The sequence below is a fragment of the Myotis myotis genome, unplaced genomic scaffold (genome assembly GCF_014108235.1).
Source record: "Myotis myotis isolate mMyoMyo1 unplaced genomic scaffold, mMyoMyo1.p scaffold_m19_p_7, whole genome shotgun sequence".
NCBI classification, from domain to species: Eukaryota; Metazoa; Chordata; class Mammalia; order Chiroptera; family Vespertilionidae; genus Myotis; species Myotis myotis.
In genome coordinates this window covers 9,747,056-9,769,138 of record NW_023416379.1, presented here as the reverse complement: position 1 = coordinate 9,769,138, position 22,083 = coordinate 9,747,056, and the positions used below count along the sequence as shown (strand labels likewise).

General features: G+C 45.9%; 1 protein-coding gene across 2 annotated transcripts in view; it reads left to right on the top strand.

Annotated features, from left to right (window-relative positions):
• The window catches only part of PPP1R14C (protein phosphatase 1 regulatory inhibitor subunit 14C), a 55,571-nt gene that overhangs the window by 21,524 nt on the left and 11,964 nt on the right, over positions 1-22,083 (top strand). The window contains exons 3-4 of one of the 2 annotated variants that reach the window (XR_004968748.1): positions 14,930-15,013; positions 16,516-16,549. Coding sequence is in view for 1 of the 2 variants with exons in the window: in XM_036316608.1 (XP_036172501.1) it covers positions 14,930-15,013; positions 16,516-16,548 (117 nt within the window). In the remaining variant the exon portion in view is untranslated. Of the gene's footprint in view, positions 1-14,929; positions 15,014-16,515; positions 16,550-22,083 lie in introns of those variants that run through there. The other variant, XM_036316608.1, reaches the window with a different exon arrangement.

The window sequence follows — 22,083 nt, the reverse complement described above, 5'->3', positions numbered from 1 at the left end:
ATCCAGCTCCTCCTCTTAATTCTTATGAATCCCCCAGCCCTATCTCCAACCCCTAAAACAGAATACCTCTAGGAAGCTACAGGAAGGCCAAGGCCAAGGCCGTCACTGTTCAGCAAGGCCCTCCAAGCTCTTAGTCTGGCCTTGATTCCTCATTTCACTGTAGGTCAAAGTGCCTGACCAGGACAAATCACATAAGCTCCTAAAGTCTTCATTTTCTCACTTGTAATGATAGCACCTGTTATTGGGTTGAGATGAGAAGTAATTAAACTCTTGATTTTAAAAGTTATTGGCACAGTGCCTGGTTCAATGATCCTGATAAATATTAGCTATTATTGTTTTTATAAAAGAGGACTGTCTTACTCAAATTTGCACTTCTTTGACTAGGCCTAGGAATGTACTTATGTGATAGTTTGTGCTTTACATAGATATTTTATTTTATTTTTTTATGTGCCTCAGGCACGAAACAGCTCTGGCCATTGCCACAGGCCTCAAGCTAGGATGAACTAAGAACTGTACATCTGCTTTGCCCCTGATTGATATAGAGCAACACCATTCAATCAGGTGTCTCCTTGCCCATTGCCATAGGGTTACACAGATATTTTAAAGAAAACAAACACATTGGCTCTAAGTCACTGATTCATAGCTGATTTATGGTTCAGAGCTTTGCCTTTTTATATTAACCAAAGGACATAATAGTCCCCACTCTGGGACTGATTTACTGATTCTTGGAGGGTGTAGATCAGGTGAGTTGCTAATCAGTCTTCTGGACAGAGGCCCGTAATCATTAAAAGATACATAATAAAACTGATATTTTGAGCTCTGTAAACAAAGGCATTACCCAGATCTAATAAAAATTTGAATCAAGACTAATCTTCTCCCTGGTCCGGGTCCACTGTTGATTTCCTCAGATTTATAGTAGCTCTCATTGGTGAAATACTTACTATAAGGCAGGCGCTGTGTTAGGCAAAGACATACTATCTAATCCTTGAAGCCCAGTGAGGTGAGTTCTATTTTTATTTATTCCCATTTTATGGATGAGGAATTTGAGGTGCAGAGAGGTTATATCACACAAATAGTAATTGCTAGAGCAGGGACCAGAACCCAAGTCTGCTTGGCTTAAAATCTGTTCTGAAATACTATTAGGTCAAGCTGATGTCGAGTTTCAGAAATATTCCTTTAAGAGCAAATATTTAATGGAGTGTCAACAATGTGTAAGGTGATGCTTGAGGTCCACTAAGAAGGAACCTGCTTGAAGTGTCCAATTACACACTGTCCCCAGACTTGGTGTTACTTGGTCTGGAGGGAAGGAGAGCTAGCCAAACTTTCTTTGTCCAGACTGTGGTTTGTTGATCTCTTCTGAAATATTTGTGAATTCACTCATTCATTCTCTGCCTGGGTTCACTGTGAATTCATGATGGGTAACTACAAGCTGGTCCTTGTACTTACACTATGTTTGTCTAGACCACCAGTTCTCCCATTTTCCTAGGTGACATATGCATACCATTCCTCTTCCTGCATTCTCCGACACCTCATCTCAGCCATCAGCCTTGTTTCCTGTTTCACTGAAAAATAAAGACAATCGGTGGGAACTTCCACAAGTCCCCATGTGTCCCCACTGGCACGTGTCCACACACACTGTGAGTCTTCTCACAGTGGACGAACTGTCCACATTCCAAACTAGGGACTGTAACTTCTTGCCCACCCAGTAGTGCTCTGATATTTCACCTCACTGTCCTGTGTCATAATTATTTCCTTCTCTCCTGGATAGTTCCCATCAGAGTATAAACATGCTATTATTTCTTCTCTTTTAAAATCTAAAGTCCTTTCTTAACCTTCTTCTTCCTCCTCTAGTTAGTAAAACCCTTTCCTTTTCTTCAAAACAAAACTTGAAAAACCCCTCTATATTCTTGAACACCAAACCCAGTCCCAACTGTCCCTTTTCTTTTGAAATGACTCAGGGTTTCCACCACCAGCACTGCACCAAAGCTGTCCTGTTAAGCAACCATGACTCTGTGTTGCTCAATCCAAAGGCCCATTCTCATTCCTTAGCTCACTGGTCGGCAAACTCATTAGTCAACAGAGCCAAATATCAACAGTACTTCTTCAAAATAGACTCGCCCAGGCCAAAAACCGACTTCTGCTCATGGGCCATGAAGTTTCAATCGCATTGTATGCGCGCCCACACATGGTATTTTGTGGAAGAGCCACACTCAAGGGGCCAAAGAGCTGCATGTGGCTCGAGAGCCGCAGTTTGCCGACCACGGCCTTAGCTCATTTGTGGGTTTGACACAATTGATCAGCCCCTCCTCCCTTAAAACATTTTATCTTCATTTGGCTTCCCAGGCAGCAAACTCTTCCCATTCCCTTTGCTGATTCTTCCACATTTTTCTAATTTTCACACATTGAGATAAGCACTCAGACCTCTTCTCTGAGCTTCCTACATTCCATCTCTTGGGGTTCTTTTTTAGTCTCATGGTTTAAGTTGCCATCTATAAACTGATGAATCCCCAATTTATTTATCTCTAGTCTATACCTCTCCACCAGACTTCATTCTTATTTATTCAACTATCTCCTTGACATCTCACTTGGGTACCTAGTAGGCAGCTCAGCTTTAACATGCAAACACAAGCTCTCAGCCCTGTCCTTCTCCCAACTGCTCTTTCTGCCTTGTTCTTCTCAGTAATGGCAACCTCATCCTAAAAGTTATTCAACTCAGAAACCTTGGCGTCATCCTAGCCTTGTATCCTATATTCAGTTGCTCAGTAAATCCCATTGGTTCAACTTTCAAAATAAATCCCGAGTCTGACCTCCTCTTCCTTGGTCCATAACACCAACTTCTCTTGCCTGGATTATTTTAGTAAGTTCCACCTGCTCTCCCTTCTTCCTCCTTCATCCCCTATCACTTTATTCTCAACACAGAAACTAGAGTGATACTAATCATATAAATCAAATTATATATATACGAGAAGCCCGGTGGGCAAATTCGTGCACAGGTGGGGTCTGGCCAGCCCACCCCAATCAGCACTGATTGGGCCCAGCCAGCTGGGGGGAGGGGCCCCAGGCGGTTGGCCAGCTGGTCCCGCCCCCTGGTTGAACTCCTGGTTGAAGGGACAATTTGCATATTAGGCTTTTACTATATAGGATGTAGCATGTGTCTTTACACTGATCTACAAAGTCCCCCACCTCATTACCTCTCTGATCTTCCATTTCTTTCCCCTTCACTCTGCTCCCCACACTCCCCACTGGCTTCCTCATTTTTTATACATGCCTTAAGTGTTTCCTCCTCAGGGCTTCGCAACTTGCTGTTCCCTTTGCCTGGAACAGTCTTCTCCTAGATATCTGTGTGGCTCACTCCCTCACCTCCTTCAGAGCTTTACCCGTAGTGAACCTTTCATGATCACCTTTTTTTTGTTTGTTTGTTTGGAATTGCAACACCCTCAACACTTTCTATTTCCCTTTCCTGCTTTAATTGTTTTTACAGCTCTTATCTCCATCTAACACTATTTTGCTTGTCTAAGTTCCAGGAGGGCCAGGATTTTATCTATTTTGTTTCCTACTCTATCCCCAGTGCCTAGAATAATGCCTAGCATATAGTAGGCACTCAATAACTATCTGTGGGATGAATTTATCCACAGAGTGTCTATGCACAAAGAAGAGTGCTTAGGGTTGGGAGGGGCACAAAAATAAATCGACACGTATAATATTCTTCGAGTGTTCCCCATAGTATGACACAAGCCGTGCACACGACCCCTCCTTCTTATTATCATGAAGTGCCCTGGTGATATGAGACTAAAAGACAGAGAGAGACCTGACCCTGCCAGCTGTTCTGGAAGAAATGGTCTTGGGCATGGGAGTGGTCTCCAGCTGGAATGCGAGGTTGGGTGGGGGCAGGAGAGCATTCCAGGTGGGGATGCCCATGTGCCTGAGGTGACGCAAGAGCACTCAGCCTGGGAAATGAGTCACTTGGTTTGCTAATTTCATTTGCTTCTACGTTTTCTGTTTGTGAAGTTCAGTGTCTCCCTAGAGGAGTGCTGAATGCTTACCTAGGGTCTTCACAATGTAGAAATTTAAGGCGGGAGATTTGATTGGCTGCAGGAGTAGGCTGATCCATTTGGACGTTTCTCACCCATTTTGTGGACTGGATTTGGACATAGTTATTTAACTGCCTCTAAGACGTGGCCCAGATTATTCACATCGTGCTTGAGCGTGCTATAGGATGACATGGGCACAGTACATTCGGTTGGCTTTTTAGTGGGATGGAGATAGACCCTATAATAGTCTGAGGGCTCAGTTCCCTTTTTCTGCAGTCTCTTTCCTTGATCTCTTATTTAACTACAAAGTAAAAATCATTTAAGAGGCTGCCACGCGCTGATGTGGGCCAGGCTTTGATTCATGCAAAGAAGGAAGCTTAGATGTTACCAAGTCTTGTGTTTTGCAAACTTGTTGTTTATCAGAGTCATCTGGGAGCTTTTAGAAACCACTCCAGGCCTCCTTAGTCAGCATCTCCAGAGAACACACCCAGTAATACATACTTGACATATATAAAGAAGTTGCCTGCGACCTGGAGGAGGGAGGGAGCTCTCCATCGGCCACTCTGGGTCACTTGGATCTGTCCTTCCGAGGCAGCCCATTCGTGATAACAGCTCAGGCCCCATTCCCTTCAGCTGCCGTTTCTGTGATGTGGCTCCTGACCCGGCGCCCCAACCTCCTCACCCTGGCTCTCCTCCAATTCCTCGGCAGATGTTTACTGAATGCCTGGTGTGGGCACGGCTTTCTTATCTCCTTCCTTTCTCCAAATCCCTCTTCTATTGTGGCTACCTTTTCTTTACCCCCACTCCCACCTCCAAATGGTTACTCAGCCACTTCATAATCCTTCTGAGGATTTGGACACAGCTCGAGCCAAGATTTATCTTTGTCTTGTACAATCCTGTTTATTTTCTGGTTAAAGAATGTGCACGAAATGATGCAGGATTTTAAATGGTGTGTGTAACTTAGCGAAGAGAACCAAATAATGTTCCACCACCATTTGTATGTCAAGTACCAATCATTCTTTTATCATTAATTAAAGGAAGAATTCTTCAATTGTCTACCAAGCAGCAGTTTATTATCCTAGTGTGGTTTTTTGACTGTTACTTAAAAATGATGAAATATCTTTCCTTTTAAGATATTTTACGTTTTATTAAATTACGCTGGCTTCTCCTCACTCTGAAATGACTCTCCCTTTTACACAGAAAGAGATGGGCTCTTCTGGTCTCTGGTCACCTTCAGCACAAATAGTCCTGTCGTTTGTGAACCTGATGAAATGCCTGGCGCCGGTGGCTGGAAAGTGTACAAGTTGCTCTTTCAATTTGTTCCATAATTTAAGACCCTGTGCACTTATTTAAATTGCTTGGCAGTAGACGTTTGCTGTTTTTTTTAGCAGCTCAATGAATAAAAGGGAAGTCTGCTCAAGTACTATGCACGTTGACCGTTGACTATTGACATGGAATTTAAAGGTGAGATTGAACCAATTCATAAATATAACAATTGATCTAAGAGGCTCTCTGTCTGGGATGAACCGATCAATGAAGGCAAGAGTTAGAAAAAGAATATAGCTCCACTGTCCCTTTAGACTGCCTTTGCTTACACACCTAGGGCAGTTGCTGCTTATAGCCTTTCTTATATAACCTGCATGACCATCTCATCTCCAGTCCTCAGTCAATTTCAAGGGGGAAACGAAGCACCCATGCAATTATGTGGGTTCCTCTTATTCTTAACTCAAACATTCTAGGAAGTAGTTTGAGTGATAGTTTTAGGCTTAAACATTGTATCTGGGAGAGCGCTTCCTTTAATTCACTCAATAGAAAAAAATTCATTGTGTAAGTATGTGGGTTGGATTTCATGCTATGTGTGTGTGTGTGTGTGTGGGCGGGGGGGTTTACAAAAAGGAACGAAACACCATCCCTGTCCTCAGGGAGCTTTTAGTGTGCTGGGGAGACAACACATATACATCTCGATGGGCTTTAATGTGTTATGATGAGATGTGATGTGCGAATGACCACAGAGCTGTGGTAGGTCAGAGGACAGGAGCTCCAGGTGTGGACGCAGTGTCACGTCGTGGGCAGTGGTCGGCCTGCATGACCTTCACCCCACCTCCAGGTGCACACTGAATACGGAGGGTAGAAGGCCTGAGACCCTTCAGCCTGCTCATCGTCTGGGCTGAAGGACCCGCCTCAGTGAGTGGGGCAATGGGATTCCCTGGGCCTGTGTCATAGGGACTGAGAGCTGTGGTCCTAGGAGACTGCTCTTTCTAAGCAAGAGCACCCCCAGGGCCTTCTGAAGGGAGTGCTTACAATATACTGTTGTTCTGCCCTCGGGGCCCCTTGGAACAGCTAGAGGCTGCCAAGGATTTATGGTCATGGGGGGGGGGGGGGGAGGGCACCTGGGCAATCATAAATCTTCAACCCTGCCTGCCTTTCTAACAACGAGTTCGCTTGCCAGTGCAGAGAGCCATTGGAACTCAAAATAAATAATTCGGTCAGTCACTCCACAGATAATTATGGAGTGTCCACTGGGGCGAGCACTGTTTCCTCTTCCATTTATGCCATTCCTCAGCAAAGTGGGAGGAGCAAGGCATCAGATTCTTTTTTTAAAAAAAATATATTTTATTGATTTTTTTACAGAGAGGAAGGGAGAGGGATAGAGAGTAAGAAACATCGATGAAAGAGAAACATTGATCAGCTGCCTCCTGCACACCTCTTACTGGGGATGTGCCCACAACCAAGGTACATGCCCTTGACTGGAATCGAACCTGGGACCCTTCAGTCTGCATATCCACTGAGCCAATCTAGTTAGGGCCCAAGTTGTTATTTTAAAGGTGAAACTGTCACAATTAGAGTGACAGCATTGACAGATGAGGGTTCCTGGGGCCGAGGAAGGCGGGCAAGGATGCTCTTCACACAAACCTAGCCTTTCACCCCACCCCCAGTGAAGGCTTGAACTTCTGCTACTTGCTTCACCCCTGTGGGTTCCAGACACGTAACCCTGGGCAATGACTCAAATCTCAATCCTCGAAGGTCCGCAGAGGGTTCCAAGGATTATCAGCCACGCGTACCTTCCTTAGGCCTTGGAGAGGTTCAGGATGGGGAGTGTTTTTGAGGGAGAGGAGAAAGCTAGGAGCGGAGCCCAGTGTAAGAGGCACCGCCACGTCGTGGAGGAGCCTGATGACTTTCATGCGAAGGCTGACTTTCTAGTTCCTGTGGTTTGTCTAGGTCCTGGGACGTTACACTGTGGGCCTCTCACCACCAGTGGACAGAGGGAGAAGATGAGTCAGTGGGCGAGGCACCCCAGGCCAGTGGTCACATGGCCTGCGCAGAGCAAGCACTCACTTAGTGTACATTATTATGGTAATTATTAACAAAGCTGCAGAAATGCAGAGCATGTGTTCCTGTTTCCAGGAAGCTCTGCATCTGGGGGCTTTTGCTCACATTTTCTTTTCATCCTTATGGTTTTGAACAAGTTGGGGATGTGTTAGATCTTTACTTCAAATATTCAGGTACCAGGAGTGACAGGTTCCTGGGAAGAGACATTTGCATTGAATTTGCATTGAATATCTTTTTAAAAATATATATATATTTTATTGATTTTTTACAGAGAGGAAGGGAGAGGGATAGAGAGTTAGGAACATCGATGAGAGAGAAACATTGATCAGCTGACTCTTGCACACCCCCCTCTGGGGATGTGCCCGCAACCAAGTACATGCCCTTGACTGGAATCGAACCTGGGACCCTTCAGTCCACAGGCCGATGCTCTATCCACTGAGCCAAACCGGTTAGGGCTGAACTTCTTTTTAGAAAGAGGAACCGATGCTCCTCGGTGCCCAGGCTACGTAGCACCTTCTGTGGTCCTTGCTACCATTTGCTGAGTGTACGCTCTATGCCTGGGCACCTTCATGCCAGCTTTGCATTGAGCTCTTGGAATTAGATAGTCGCCCCCATTTTACATGCGTGGGGCAAGGGCTGGGAGGGTGAGCTCTCTTGCCCCAGCTCACACCAGTAATGAGGGGCAGAGATGGAATTTAAACCTGGACTGGTCTCTCTCTAAACTCCATGCACTTGGCCACTCCCTGGCCCCTGCCCAAGGGTCTCATTTGTGCTGAGAGGCAGGTCAGAGGGGCCTGTGTGGGAAGATGGAGGATTTGTTCCCTGGGTTCCTGTTCTGTGTCCTGTTGACCCAGACCCTTCCCACCCCCAGGTCCTTTTATCTCAGAAAAGAGTGGCCTTATGACCCACTGAGACCAAGGGTGGGACACATAATACCATTTCTGCCCGACTGAGTCCTTTTCTAAAAACTGTGTCTGGAGAGCTACGATAATCTCTCCAGAAATATTCATTTGTTCAACAAGTCACTATATGTTGGTTTTAAGAAGGGCAGAGATTGGGGGTGGAGGAGGAGCGCCCTGCATGGAGGGCGAGGAAGGGAAATGGGGCTCAGACTTGGGAAAGCACCTCCTCAGCTTGGCTCCATGTCACCCCGCTTTCCCACACAGCTCCTCCCTCCTGCAGTCAGCATCCCGTGCTCCCCTAACTTCTCGGACTGAGCACCTTCTCACCAAGTGCCCCCTCACCGCGGAGTCCACAGCGCCAGCGCTCACACCATCCTTGTGCCCACCTGCTGCCCTGCGCACTGCTTCCTTGGCTTTCTGCTGGGAGGTCTGAGGGCATCGGCCCCTGTCCTTCCGTGTGACCCATTTTCCTTCTGAAAGCTTCCCCGTCTCCCTTCAGCCGATGTTCTGAGGCCCCTCCAGTGAGGCGGCAAAGCGGGCTCCTTGTTAACTGAAGAAATGTCTTGCAGATCCCAGGGCTGATTTAAACGTTTAATAATATAATATGTAAACACATCCCACTTAAAAGCAAGTATAAACTCCTTCTGCTGATGGTTCTTCCAATTATAAAATCAAATCAAAATTGCAAATCAAATGTAAATAGCCAGCCAGTGGCACTCAGCGGTACAACATGAGTCACTGTGGCGGCGGCTGTCACGGGTGTGGGTTGGGAATTAGGTGCAGACTGCTGCCGCTCAGCATCCTTAAAGCGACATCTCTGGCTTTGCTTGGTGTAAATAAGTCATTTAAGTATTAAACCTACCCTTTGGCCTTTTCTCAGTCGCCCATGACAACGTAATTCTGCTCGATGCCAGTGTGTACACACAGAGCCAACTTGGCTAGCGGACGGCCATCCAGACGATTCTTAGAATAAATAGGCTCGCTTATAGAGCGTTGTTTGGATTGTCATAAAGTGAAACCATGATGTGTAAATATTTTCACAGGACACTCACCCAACCCCCAGGCTGCAGGCTGCTCCGCTCTCCAGCGTCTTCCTGTGTGGGTTTCCCCTGCAGGCCTAGCGCAAGGGGCCCTCGGAGGTGGTGGCTGTCATAACAGGTTGTCTCCACCCCCGGCCCCGCTGCCCATGAGTCTCCCTCAGCTGCCGGTGTTCGTAGGGCTGCCATCCCAGGGCACTTCACACCCCCATTTCGAGGCGGAGACTGTGCTGTGAGCCACTGTCACCTTCGGCAAGCTGTTAAGCTGGTTGTCATGGAGCTTGAAAACCATAATCCATTTTCAAGCTGTTTTAGCTTGAGCAGTCCTGCCCCCTTCACTGTGGAGAGAGGTGAGCGTGTCTGTTTTTTAAAAGCTGACATTCCACTTGACAGGCTTCATGGTGTAGCTAGTTAGAAGTGTGTGTGCATGTGGTATGCGTTGAGTGTGTGTGTGGTGTGTGCATGTGAGTGTGCGTGTGTGTATTGAGTATGTGTGCATGTGAGTGTGTGTGGTGGTGTGCATGTGAGTGTGTGGTGGTGTGCATGTGAATGTGTGTGTGTGGTGTGTGCATGTGAGTGTGTGGTGATGTGCATGTGAATGTGTGTGTGGTGTGTGCATGTGAGTGTGTGTGGTGGTGTGCATGTGAATGTGTGTATGTGGTATGTGCATGTGAATGTGTGTGTGCGGTATGTGAATGTGTATGTGTGTGTGTGAGTGTGTGTGTGGTGTGTGCATATGAATGTGTGTGTGCTGTGTGCATGTAAATGTGTGTATGTGCATGTGAGTGTGTGTGTGGTATGTGGCATGTGCTGTCACCCAGGCTGACTGTTTCGGGGACCTGCTTCAGTTGCATTGCTGCAGCCTAGCGCCTGAGCCCGTGGGGAGCTCCTGGCTGTTGCAGGCCTGGCTGCAGGCCGAGGGTTCTGCCAGCAGGGCTGTGCCTCTGTCACTCAGCATGGCAGCGTGCCCCTGGGTGTGCCAGTTGGGCAGCTGGCCCAGCTGCAGGGCCTGGGCGAAGGGAGGAGGGGAGGAGGCTGCTGAGAGGCACTTCGCTCATCGGTCATGGGGCGGGCACTGGAAATGGCTTAACTCAGAACTGCTCATTGGTTTGTGAAATGTCCTCAAGGTCCCAGTGTGGTCCTATGATGGCGTCTTCTCCAAAACCTCTCAGCTCAAAACTGGGATCTTCTCTACTTTGTCCTTCTCCCTCGCCCACCATCCAGGTCACCTCCAGATTCCACCTGCTTTGCCCTCCCTGCTTATCAGTGTTTGAAATCTTAATTCTCGCCACAACCTGCATTCTAGCTGTTACTCTCCCCGAGGCGAGGCGGGTGATGAGCGATAAGAGAAGTGCCTCTCAGCGGCCTGCTCACCTCCTCCCTTCACCCGGGCCCTGCCGCTGGCCAGCTGCCCTCCTGGCATTTCCCACCCTCGCTCTGGAGCCCTCAGTGGCTCTGGTCTTACAGGATGAGGGGAAACTGTCAGGCTGACGGACTTTGTTTGTCTTTCACAACATTTTAAGGAATTATTAACCAACTTAAAAGAAATCAAGATATTTTTACAATAAAGATCTGTATTTCCAACTTTTCCTGAAAACTTGGAGGATCTCACAGCCCTGAGTGCAATAGGCAGGAATGGAGTGTTCTTTTTGCTGTCTTCTCCTGGGACTCGTTTTCCTCAGTTTGCCACACTCCCCACTACTCCTTATAGAGCCCCTATCTGCCTCAGCTCTCATCTCTGTTTCCTGTGTAGCCTCTTTTAATATCTGCTATCCGACTCAAGAAAAGGGCCTTTCTGCACTCTGTATTTAGAACACACCTTGCATTCTTGCCTCCTTTGTACCTTGTTGCCTCTTGTGGGTGCTCCCCCTCCCCCTTTAAACCTGTCCAAATCCTGCTATTCCACAAGGCCAGCTGACATGCTCTCTCCTCTGTGAAACCTCCCTACCGGCCCAGGTGGAAATTTCCCTCTCCTTAATTGCCAGGGCACTTGGGCTGTCTCTCTCTTTTGGTGCCATTGTCCATTGTTTTGTCCTGAGCTTAGACGGCGTGTCTGTCCAAGACAGAGCCTTACAGCGGCTGACACATGGTGCCTAGTACGCAGCAGGTTCCCAGCAGGAAAGATGCGCCAAATAATCAGGTGCCTTGTTCCGTGCGTCCCTACAGGAGGGCATGTGACTACATGTTGTCAGCTGGTGGCTTACCTCAGCGATTCTGAAGAGATTGTTTGATCTGTGTTTAATGTGGGGAAACCCCCAAATCCCAGTGAACTCTGGGACACCAGAGTAAGCAGTGTCACTAAGGTTACATTCAGTGATACTGCTTTATACAGAAGGTAGAGACACAGAAAACGTCAATGGAATATAGACTATTTCCACACTCCTCATTGAAAATATTAAATGCCAAATAGACACAGGGTTCTATACCCGATACTAGATCAGCCTTTGCTTCCCAGGCCTCTCCCACATGTGCCTCTGTGGCCCGTGTCTCCATGTCCTTCTCACCCAGGCTTTGGTTTGGCATCATGGACGGTGGGAACGCACCTGGGCTCAGGCCCCTCCTACCCTCTGATGGATGAGGGTGGGTAGCAACATAGGTTGGTAGCCAGTGCCGTTGCCTCATGATTCTTGTAATGACTCAGGGACTTGTTTGCATCAGCTTTCCCACCGGGATGGCCACGCCCAGGGTTTCCCAGCCACCTGCCTTGAGTAATGGCGGTGGCCTCGCGATGCATTTTCTTTACTCCTGTCGAGGGTCTCTGAGAAGGAAGGGAGCTTTGCTTCCCATCTCTAGTCCAGGGTGGGTGTGCTCCAGGGCAGTGCTGTCCTGAGGAATGAGAGCCTCTATAGGCAGCGGTTCTCAACCTGTGGGTCATGACCCCTTTGGTGGCCTAACGACCCTTTCACAGGGGTCGCCTAAGACCTTCCTGCATATCAGATATTTACATGACGATTCATAACAGTAGCAACATTACAGTGATGAAGTAGCCACGAAAATAATTTTATGGTTGGGGGTCACCACAACATGAGGAACTGTATTTAAAGGGCCAGAAGGTTGGGACCCACTGCTCTATGGGGACCGTCCAGGGCAGTAGTCACTCACCACAGGCGGTAATTGAGCACTGAAATTTATGGCTCATGGACTGAGGAGCTGAATTCTTTGTTGATTTCATTTCAGTGAATTTCAATTTAAACACCACCTGTGGCTGCCATGTTGGGCGGCCTGGATCTGGAGGACTGGGGAAAGTGGGTCATGCGGGGCCTGAGGGAGAGCTGGGCGGAGGACACCTAATTGCCTCCTACGTGGGCGGGCCTGGAGCTTGCCGTCTTGCAACACAAGTAAAAGCCCTTTTGACCAAATTGGGCGGAGCATCAAAGCTGAATAACAGCTGCAGGAAAACCCTTCTGCGGCGTTCTGGGCAAGCCAGTATTTACTTAGGGTCTCCTTTAAGAAGAGCAGACACAGAGGCCCTGGACCTGTGACTCCTGGAGCAGGTCCTACACCGGCTTCCTCTGCTTGATTTCATGAACCATCACATAGATATATACCTGCTGCTCCAACCAAATATAAATGCTGCACCCAAATGACTGATTTGGGGAGGGGAGGGGAGGGGAGAGGAAATAGACTGCGACCGAGATAGGCCGTGGCCGGGAGGCCCCGAGGCTGTGCCTTCTCAGCGTCACTCCGAGTTCCAGGGCTGCCGGTGGTGTTGTGATCGTGGGCATTTCTTGGATGGTGTCTCAGGTCCCACCAGTCCTTTCACTCTGAGAAGTCTGGCACCCTTGACAGCTCCACCACTGTCATCTTAAATTCTCCCTCAGTGAGTCTTCCTTTCGGCAGGGTTTCACGTAGACACAAAAGGAGGAAGTCGGAAAAGGGAAAAAGAAAAAGAAAAAGAAAAAAATAGAAAAAAAAAAGAAAGAGGAAGTCGGGCAGGCACAGGCAGGTCATGGAGGGGAAGGTTAGGGCTGGGCAAGGAGACCGGTACCCAGGGAGGGGGAGCTGCACACATGTCCAGGGTGGTCTTTCCTGGTGTCCTGACAATGGAGTGGAGCCTTGGGGTCCTCCCAGCATCCTCTGTTCATAACGAGGCCACATCTGTACCCACCTCTCTGCTCTGCCCCAGGAGGGCTCCACTCAGAGAGACAGAGGGACTGGATGCAAGTGGGCCCCGTGCATTCCAGGTCAGGGCAGCAGCCCCTATGGTTTCACAGCAGTGTATCAGAGTCCTCAGTGTCCTCAAAACACTTGGGTCTGCTTTTGTGTTGGAACAGGGGAAAATGTTCTTAGAAAGGAAAGACTCAGGAAGTCAGCCTTGCCCTGAAGACCAGATGATACAGCTGACACAGAGTGGCTAAGCCAGGTGGATGCACAGGTGTCTTCCCCCCCCCCCCCCCCGCTGTCCCCCCCACCCCGCCCCCAAACACACAGGTTTCTCAATCGTTTCTCACCCATCCCTGTGGCTGGAGGGGTTGGAGTGCAGGTGACTCCTAATGGGAAGGTGCAATGCAAAATGACAGCGCTTCTTAGATGTGATTTGATTTCAGCACCCTCAGAGGTATGGGGGGAGATCAGGTAGCAGGAGAAATGAGAAGCAGCAAAGACTTACTTTGGATCGGAAGTACTGGTTCCAAGTCGTGAGGCCTTTCACACATTCCAGCCGTACATTCTTGCCCTCCTTTCTGGATTGGACGTTATTTTTGGGAATATTAAACTCCAGTCACTCTGACTGAAATGATAACAGGAATTTACTTGTGAATGTGCCGGTTTTAGAGGAGGTTTGACTCGGTGACTGAGTGACATTCTCCAGAACCCCCTTTCCCTATTTCTCTGCCCCTGCCCCTTTGGGGAGCCAGCCCCACTCCTTTCGGGTTCCATGATAACTGCTGGCAATGTTCAGGCTCAGAGCTGCCCCAGCCCACCGTCAGATCGGAGGGAGAGCGGAGGGTGCGTCTGTTGGAAGAGCTTCTATTCCCAGAGGTCCTCACTGGCCTCAGTTGGGTCCGAGCCCTCTCTTGAGTCAGGAACTGGGGCTGGGCTCAGGCGAGGCTCATCCAAGGGCCCCACCTCAGAAACCTGTGACAAAATCAGGTTTTCCTCAGACCAAGAATCATAAAAGAAGTTATTCAACCCCCCCAAAAGAATCAAAGATATTGATTCTAATGGGAATGTGAAATGCAAAATGACAGCGTTTTTTGAGAAGGGTAAGAGAAGGGTAGCTGTTGGGTAGGAAACCCCAACTCTCACTACTCTTTCTATAATTTACCAATCCTTCTTGTGTACTTATCATTGCAGTTTTCTGCCCAAAAGCAGAAATTTGTTATTTTTGAAAATTTACTTTTTACTGCTTTGTGACTCTTAAACTTCCTTTGTTCCCCCTCTTCTCTTCCCTCTCCTCCCTCCCTCCTCATTTTTCTCCCTCCTTCTCCCTACTTTTTCTTTTTTTCCTTTCCCCCCTTTTCCCCTCTCCCATTTCCCCTTCCTTCCCCTCCTTTCCCTCCTCTTCCTCCTAGTCTCTTCTTCCCCTTTATTGTCAACTGGTGATCTAGTCATTTATTTAACTCAACTAAGTTGGTTCAGCACGATGTAGTTTCTCACTAAATAGAATGCCTTCTCATTTGTCCTCCAGGAAGAAGAAATGCCAGATGTAGAAATTGACATTGATGATCTTCTTGATGCAGACAGTGAAGAAGAGAGAGCTTTAAAATTACGGGTAAGCAGCTTTCAAAATCTAGAACCTTCCCATTGTAGGTGCTTGAATCCACTCAGGGTTCCTGAACTTGCAGAGGGGAAAGGGATGGGATGCTAAGTATTCACCCTCATGAAGCTCACCTCTGATTCTCTGACAGTAAAGCAGTTCTTGACAACAGTCAGTTCTCGAAGTACCTTATGGATGTGAGTTTTTCCAGCCTTTTCTTTTGGGAGGGAAAGCTGGCTCTTCCTCTTGAGATCCATTTGCCAGAGAAGGAAGAGATGCCCAACAATTGTATGAGAGGGAGAAGGGCTGAACTGGAACTGGGTGTCTAAACTCAGGAACTCCGGTCTTGCAGTTGTGGATTATATCATTCATGACATTCATTTCTTCATAAGATTATGTACAACATAATTCTGTTTAATAAAGTTTCTTTTACTGGAGTATGCTCACCTGATAGCATCCTGGTACATGCTGAGATGTCTCATGTTTCCTTGGCCCACAGTAATACAATATTTATTTCCCTTCCTAGAAGAGGTCAGATCTATCATTTAAAAATCTATATTTGGGAGTTTCTAAAACCAGTCAACCTTTGACTTGCCAATGTTTTGAATGTTCACAGATAATTACTGTTAATGGTGGTTGGTTATTACCAGGGGCAAATGATCGCTAAAGGCGATTAAAGGGCACATTTTAATACATGAATGTGTTAATAATTACTAGCATCCCTTGAGTGGCGAACAAGTCTTGGTTTAATGATTATATCTTGTTGGTAAATTTAAGTGGGAGATGAAAGTTAAAAAAAGGAAAGCGGGCATCAGTTTTATACAGCATGGAATGACATCAAGTTTTCCTAACATTGAGAACTTGAAAGGGGTGTAGCTACCGTCAGGTCATCCCCTTTGATTCCCAGGTGAGGACACTGAAGCCTGCAGAGGTGTGACCCAGGCCCCTGACTTTCCAGTGTGATTGTCACCATCTTTCATAGGCTGTCTCAATTTAAGTATATCCCGTTCATTATTAACCAAGTTGGCAGCCCAAAGGAAAGGTGTGTGTGTATGCCTGTGCATGCATGTGCTCTGGAAAATGTAAGGCATTCCTGCATATGAAGGACACAACTCTTTATATCTTTTAAAAAATAAGTTTAAATTGATTTTTAGAAGAGGAAGGGAGATATAGAACCATCAACGAGAGAAACTATCGATTGGCTGCCTCCTGCCCACCCCCTACTGGGGACCGAGCCCGCAATCCTGGCATGTGCTCTGACCAAGAATCAAACCCGTGACCTCTTGGTTCCTGGGTCAAAGCTCAACCACCAAACCACCCTGGCCCTGCACAACTCCTTATATCTCTAGGTGGTCAGTGGGTATTGAAATAAAGTGTGATTCTAGATAGTCAATGTGAAATGTTGATTCACCATGTTTAGAATAATACTATAAAGAAAAAATAATTTTTAATTTCACCTTTAAAATGATACTGATTTGTAAAATAATAAAACTTACCTTCTGTGTATTTTATTCCAGGAAGCTCTCGTAGACTGCCACAAACCAACAGAGGTAAGCAAATAATGTTTCCTAAATGCCATGTTTGAATTGGTTTTTATTAAATCAATTAGTCTATTTTTAAAGCCAAACCACAATAAGTGGGTTTGATTACATATATACTAAGTAGCAATTATTACCCATAATTATTTGTAAGCCTGAACATGCCTGGTTTAGGAAGACTTAAAATGAATTGATTTTCATGCGTTGCTTGCTTTTATATAAAAGCCAAACTTCAAAGGTAATTGTAAGAGGTTTTGGAATCATTTTAGTGGAGGTTTTAGGTTGTAACTGGAGAATGCATTCTATTGGTGTCTAGGTGTGTATTTTTTAAAAAGCTTACAGCCAATTCTGTTGTTCAAAATTGAACAGTTGCCTCTTTTGGAAGGAGCAATTTTATGTTTAGTTTGGATACTTACCAAGTGTATAAGTACTACTGTGGAAAACAATGGGTATTAGTTTGGTTAGACCGAAGCATTTAATGTATACACTAAAGACCAAAAGAACAATTTGGGAATGGAGGATTTGATCAGTTAAGAAAATATTGGTGAAAGAAGTACTTTTACTGTATCTCTGTGATAAATCAGAGAAATAGGAAGGTTTATCAGATGCTTGGGAGTCCATTTGGTGGTAGGACTTCCGCTTTTTGAAGTGACATAATTACAAAGTGAGGGGAAAGCATGCTTTTATAAGAATGTGTAAGATTTAATAAAAAAAGAAAAAAGAAAAAAAAGGAAAAAAAAAAAAGAATGTGTAAGATTTAAATGACTGGGTATTTTATGATCATTTGGTTTATGGCCAGTTACTACCTTGAGCTTTATTCTTACAGTCTCTAGTTCTTCTTTATATTGATTCTATCTTGTGGTCACAGAGATTTTTAATTTTAGTTATTAAAAATATTTTTTAATCAATGTAATACATAGTCATACTTTTGATAGATATAAGATTAACCTTCTAAAGAAAAAAAAATAGCAGTGTCTTTTATTAAATCAACTAGAGGCCCAGTGCATGAAATTTGTGCATGGGCAGGGGGTGTCCCTCAGCCTGGCCTGCACCCTCTCCAACCTGGAATCCCTCGGGGGATGTCCGACTGCTGAGGGAAACCAACAGTCGGACATCCATCTCACAATCCGGGATCTCTGGCTCCTAACTGCTCGCTTGCCTGATCGCCCACAACTGCCCTCCCCTGCCAGCCTGATCGCTCCCAACTGCTCTCCCCTACAGGCCTGATCGCCCCCAACTGCCCTCCCCTACCAGCCTGATCACCCACAACTGCCCTCCCCTGCCAGCCTGATCGCTCCCAACTGCTCTCCCCTACCGGCCTGATTGCCCCCAAGTGCCCTCCCCTGCTGTGACCAGCCTCCTCCACGCTGCGCAGGGCAGTGGGACCCCCAGGCCTCACCACTTGGAGCTTGCACTGTGCGTGCAGCCATCTTGTGGTGGCCATTGCATGAGGGTGTGATGCCACCTAGGCTTTTATTATATAGGATTTGTTCCCCTCCCCGCCAGGTTTGGACATCCATTTTTTTTCCCTGGAAAGGTATTAACATAGAGCTGATTGAAATGTAGAAAAAGAATGTCTTTATGTAATGCAAGAAGAAAAGGAGTATTTTTGTTTGGTTATTACTTGGATTTGGAGGATCCGTAGATAACGGCATAGCAGACATTGTAGCAATCAGGGGTGGGGGTACTAGGAGGAGCTTGCTTTTCTATTTCTCAGTCTAACTGTGCATGATTTTCAGATCTTAAGATCACGTAGGCGCGCCTCCATTGCATTGGGATGTGACAGAAAATACATTTAATATGGGCTTGAGGGCACCTGTGTTAGCATCTGTTAAGGTAGTTGCCAGTCCAATCCACGGGCTTTTAGAAATCTCTTCTTATAGTTGAAGGTGGCTGTGCCATTCTCTCAGATAAACATCCGATTTTTTTTTCCTGTGCATTTATTTCATTTCTGTGAAACAGAGGTTGTGCTATTTCCTATCATTTTGGCAATCAAAGCCTGTAAGTGGATGTGATCAGGGGTTCATGCAGATGACTAAGTCCAAGAGGAGGTGGTGGGAAGCATCTCTGGGCCTCAGGAACCTGCCGGGTCGCGGAAACGGCACGTCCACATGAAGACGCAGGAAAGGAATTTCTGCTCGTGGTTGTAAATAGAAGTAGACAGGAGCAGGCCTGCTTTGTGGTTCTTTCTGTGTTGGCAGCCAGAAGGCAGAATCCTCAGCTTTTGCCTTGGTCTCACTTTCTGACATGCTTTTGTGGTGGCCATTGTCAACTCATTTTGATCACATCAGCTCTTACCCATGTAGCATTTTAACCTGTTGTTTGAAATATTCTTGAGTCTCTGTGTCCCTGGAAGTACTCACAGTCCCTGTTCACTGAGCCGATTGTAGGGGAGAGAAACTATAAACTGGATATTTACAACACAGAGAAGCTGTGTGGGTGATGGGAGGAGACGCGGGTTGGCATTTTGCTATATTTTCTTTATTCATTTGCTCAACAAATGTTTATCAAACATCTATGTGTCTGTAACTAATCTAGGAACTCAGATAAAGCAGCGAATCTGTATGTTCCTTTTAAAAACAATCTTGTATAAGGCCACAGTGAGCATGTAGAGAATTTAAATGCTGAAAGAATATTAAAGAAGGAATAACAGGACAGAAATGCCAGGGTGTCAGCTTATCCCATGATTCTCTAAGTTAGGAACCAACGTGCTTAATAGGATATGATTTTATGGGAATCTGTACTTGCTAGAGAAACTGAGGAAGGGGGCACTTCACTCCACTCTAACGGGTGTGAGTGTCTACACTCAGGGGAACCTTTCCATGTGGCTTCTTATGGGGTTTCCTTAAAAAATACTGCAGTTTTGGGCTGCGGTGAGGAATAGAGCTTGAATGCTAGATTAAGTTGAAATACAACCTTTGAAAGCTGCCACCTTCAGAACAATGTTTCTGACCAGTGAGAGAACTGGGAGCTTCCAAAGAAAGACTGTAATCAGATGAAAAGGACATTCTAGTGGTTGTAGCCCTCGGCTATGAGAGCCTTATGTTTCAGTGTACGGTAATTAGGGGGTAAGGAATAAAGGGGTGGGACTTATTCACCAGAAACATGAGTAACCTTACCTAGTAGCCAAAAAAATTTGGTCCCAGTATGTCAGTTGCTCACACACTGAGAATAGGGCTCTTTATACACCAGGCCTCCTCGGCCCAGGAAAAAGAGCTGGGCCATGCTGGAGCTGGTGTTTGGACCCCACATTTGAGTTGACATCCTGTGCTCTGTCTACTTCTTACCTCCTTTCTCTGAATGCTTACTGGGTGAGCACACGCTCCACTCTGGAATATTTATAAACCTGATTAAGATGATCTTCATTGAGGAAAATCAAGCCAGAAACATTACTAGTAGGTGAGCTTGCCAAAGACATGGAGTCATGGAGCAAAACTCTGCATTTATTTCCTTCTTCATTCCACATCCTCTGCCGAGTTAGGAAACCATCCCCAACACCATTCTCACTTCTGACAGCAATTGCAAGTGCAAGGCCATACTCATGTTTGCTGTTTTGCTAGAAGGACCCACAGAATTCACTGAAAGTTGTCACACTCGCAGTTATATCACAGTGAAAGGCTACAGATGAAAGTCAGCCAGGGGAAGAGATGCATGGGACAGAGTCCAGGAAAGTTCCAAGTGCAGAGCCTCTAGCCATCCTCTCCCAGGGGAGTCACAGACAGTGTTGACTCTCAGCTATGCGGTGTGGCAGTGTAGAGAGTATTGCCAACCAGGGAAGCTCATCTGAGCCAAACATTTTTTATTGGGACTTGGTCACATAGTCATGGTTGACTGCCCACAGTGACCTCAAGTCACCAGGCCCTCTGGACATTGAGCTGGTACCATGTGACCCAAAGCCCCCACCCTACATCACATTGTTAGACTGTCTTTCATGTCCCTAGCCCCAGATGAACAAAGACACTCTCATCAGGCAGAACATTCCAAGGGCAGCATGCCTCCCAGGAGCTGAGGGCAAAGACCAGACATCTTTCTGGGCAAGGTTAAATTCTTTACTACACACTCTTAGAAGCAGTTTGACCATGAGAATAGTTATGATGATGACAACAATAATTGTGATGTAACATAAGGAAAGAAAAAAGAGATGCCATGATAGGAAGAGCCACACGTATTTTGCCTTTGGATGCTTTTCTTCCAGCAATTAATGATTTTTTTCTTTTAAAGCGAGATGGAGGAGGAGGAGGGTACAGGTTTTAAAGGGCAGTGGGCCTTTAAAATGGTTGGCATTTTTGAGTGATTTGAGTGTGATTTTATGGCCTTTCCTTTTTTCATTAAACTCAAAATGAATGATCGAGTTTTAAGAGCTGATCAACTCTATATTATAAACAGCTCCACATTCTCTTCTTGTGTTTAGACTTCTCTAGACAGAAGAGGGAATATGAGTTAAGAGCAGTTTAACACATGACATTTGGATTGCTATAATTTTTAGCAAAGGGAGTTACTACCAAAACCAAATTTCAAAGTTTGGAAATGGATTTTTTTCATTTACATGAGACTGGGGTTCTTGTAGGAAGTACTATTGTCCCTCGTTGGTAATGGGATCCTTGATGAAATTACTTTAGTTTTGTGGTGATTATAAAATGGGAGATTATAATTTTGCTGAATTAACTCCATGGGTTATTTGCATTGGTTGGATCATTTACGTGGATTTTATGTTATGTTGTCTGAATTCCAAGTGTGTGGATTTTGAGAAAACTATTAGTAAGTGAAGTAAGAACTAAATGCTGGTAAAGTTGAATACGGTAAGAGCAAAGGAACTGTTGTTCTGCATACAAATAAGGGCTAGAATTTGGGTACAAAATAAATTAGCCTAAGAGCAATAGTCTGAAACTCTAAAGTAGATTAAGGGGACTGCTCTTATCAGCAGAACAAATTAATCTTTAAAGGCATATAGTCAAGAAAATAAATGGACAAAGTAGTGTCAGTGGTTTTTAAGTTAAAGGAGATGGGGTGACTGGGGGTGGGTAGGGGGGTCATCCAGGATGCCTAAGACTTTCAGGAATTTCTGTTGGCAGAAGTGATTATAACAACAGCAGGCACAAACCTTTACTCATAACAGATTCATGAGCCTCTTTTCAGATAATGAAAAATAGGATCAGTTCTGGTGTGCCCTGCTAGCAAATGAACCTCTCCAATGATAAACAACACTATCCACCCTCTCCTCTGAGAGGAAAGAAATTAAATATCTCAGTGGGTAGTGATGACGGTGCTGAAAGTCTGTGACTGCAGGGAGCAAATCCCAGTGTCACACGGGGCTGAGGACGCCCCAGAAACTGTGTTCTCAGTACTGAATCACTGCCTGTCCCTTTGGCCTCCTGTGTGACCTGAATATTTAAGCCAATAAAAGTTTACAGTGTGATGTTTAAATGCTTCGCTGGTTCTTTGGGTGCGGATATTTTGCCATTTGGAACCATTTTCGGGGTTGCCATCATGTTTTAAAAGAGATACCTATTACCCTTCCATTGTCCTCACTTACCTAAACTTTGTTAA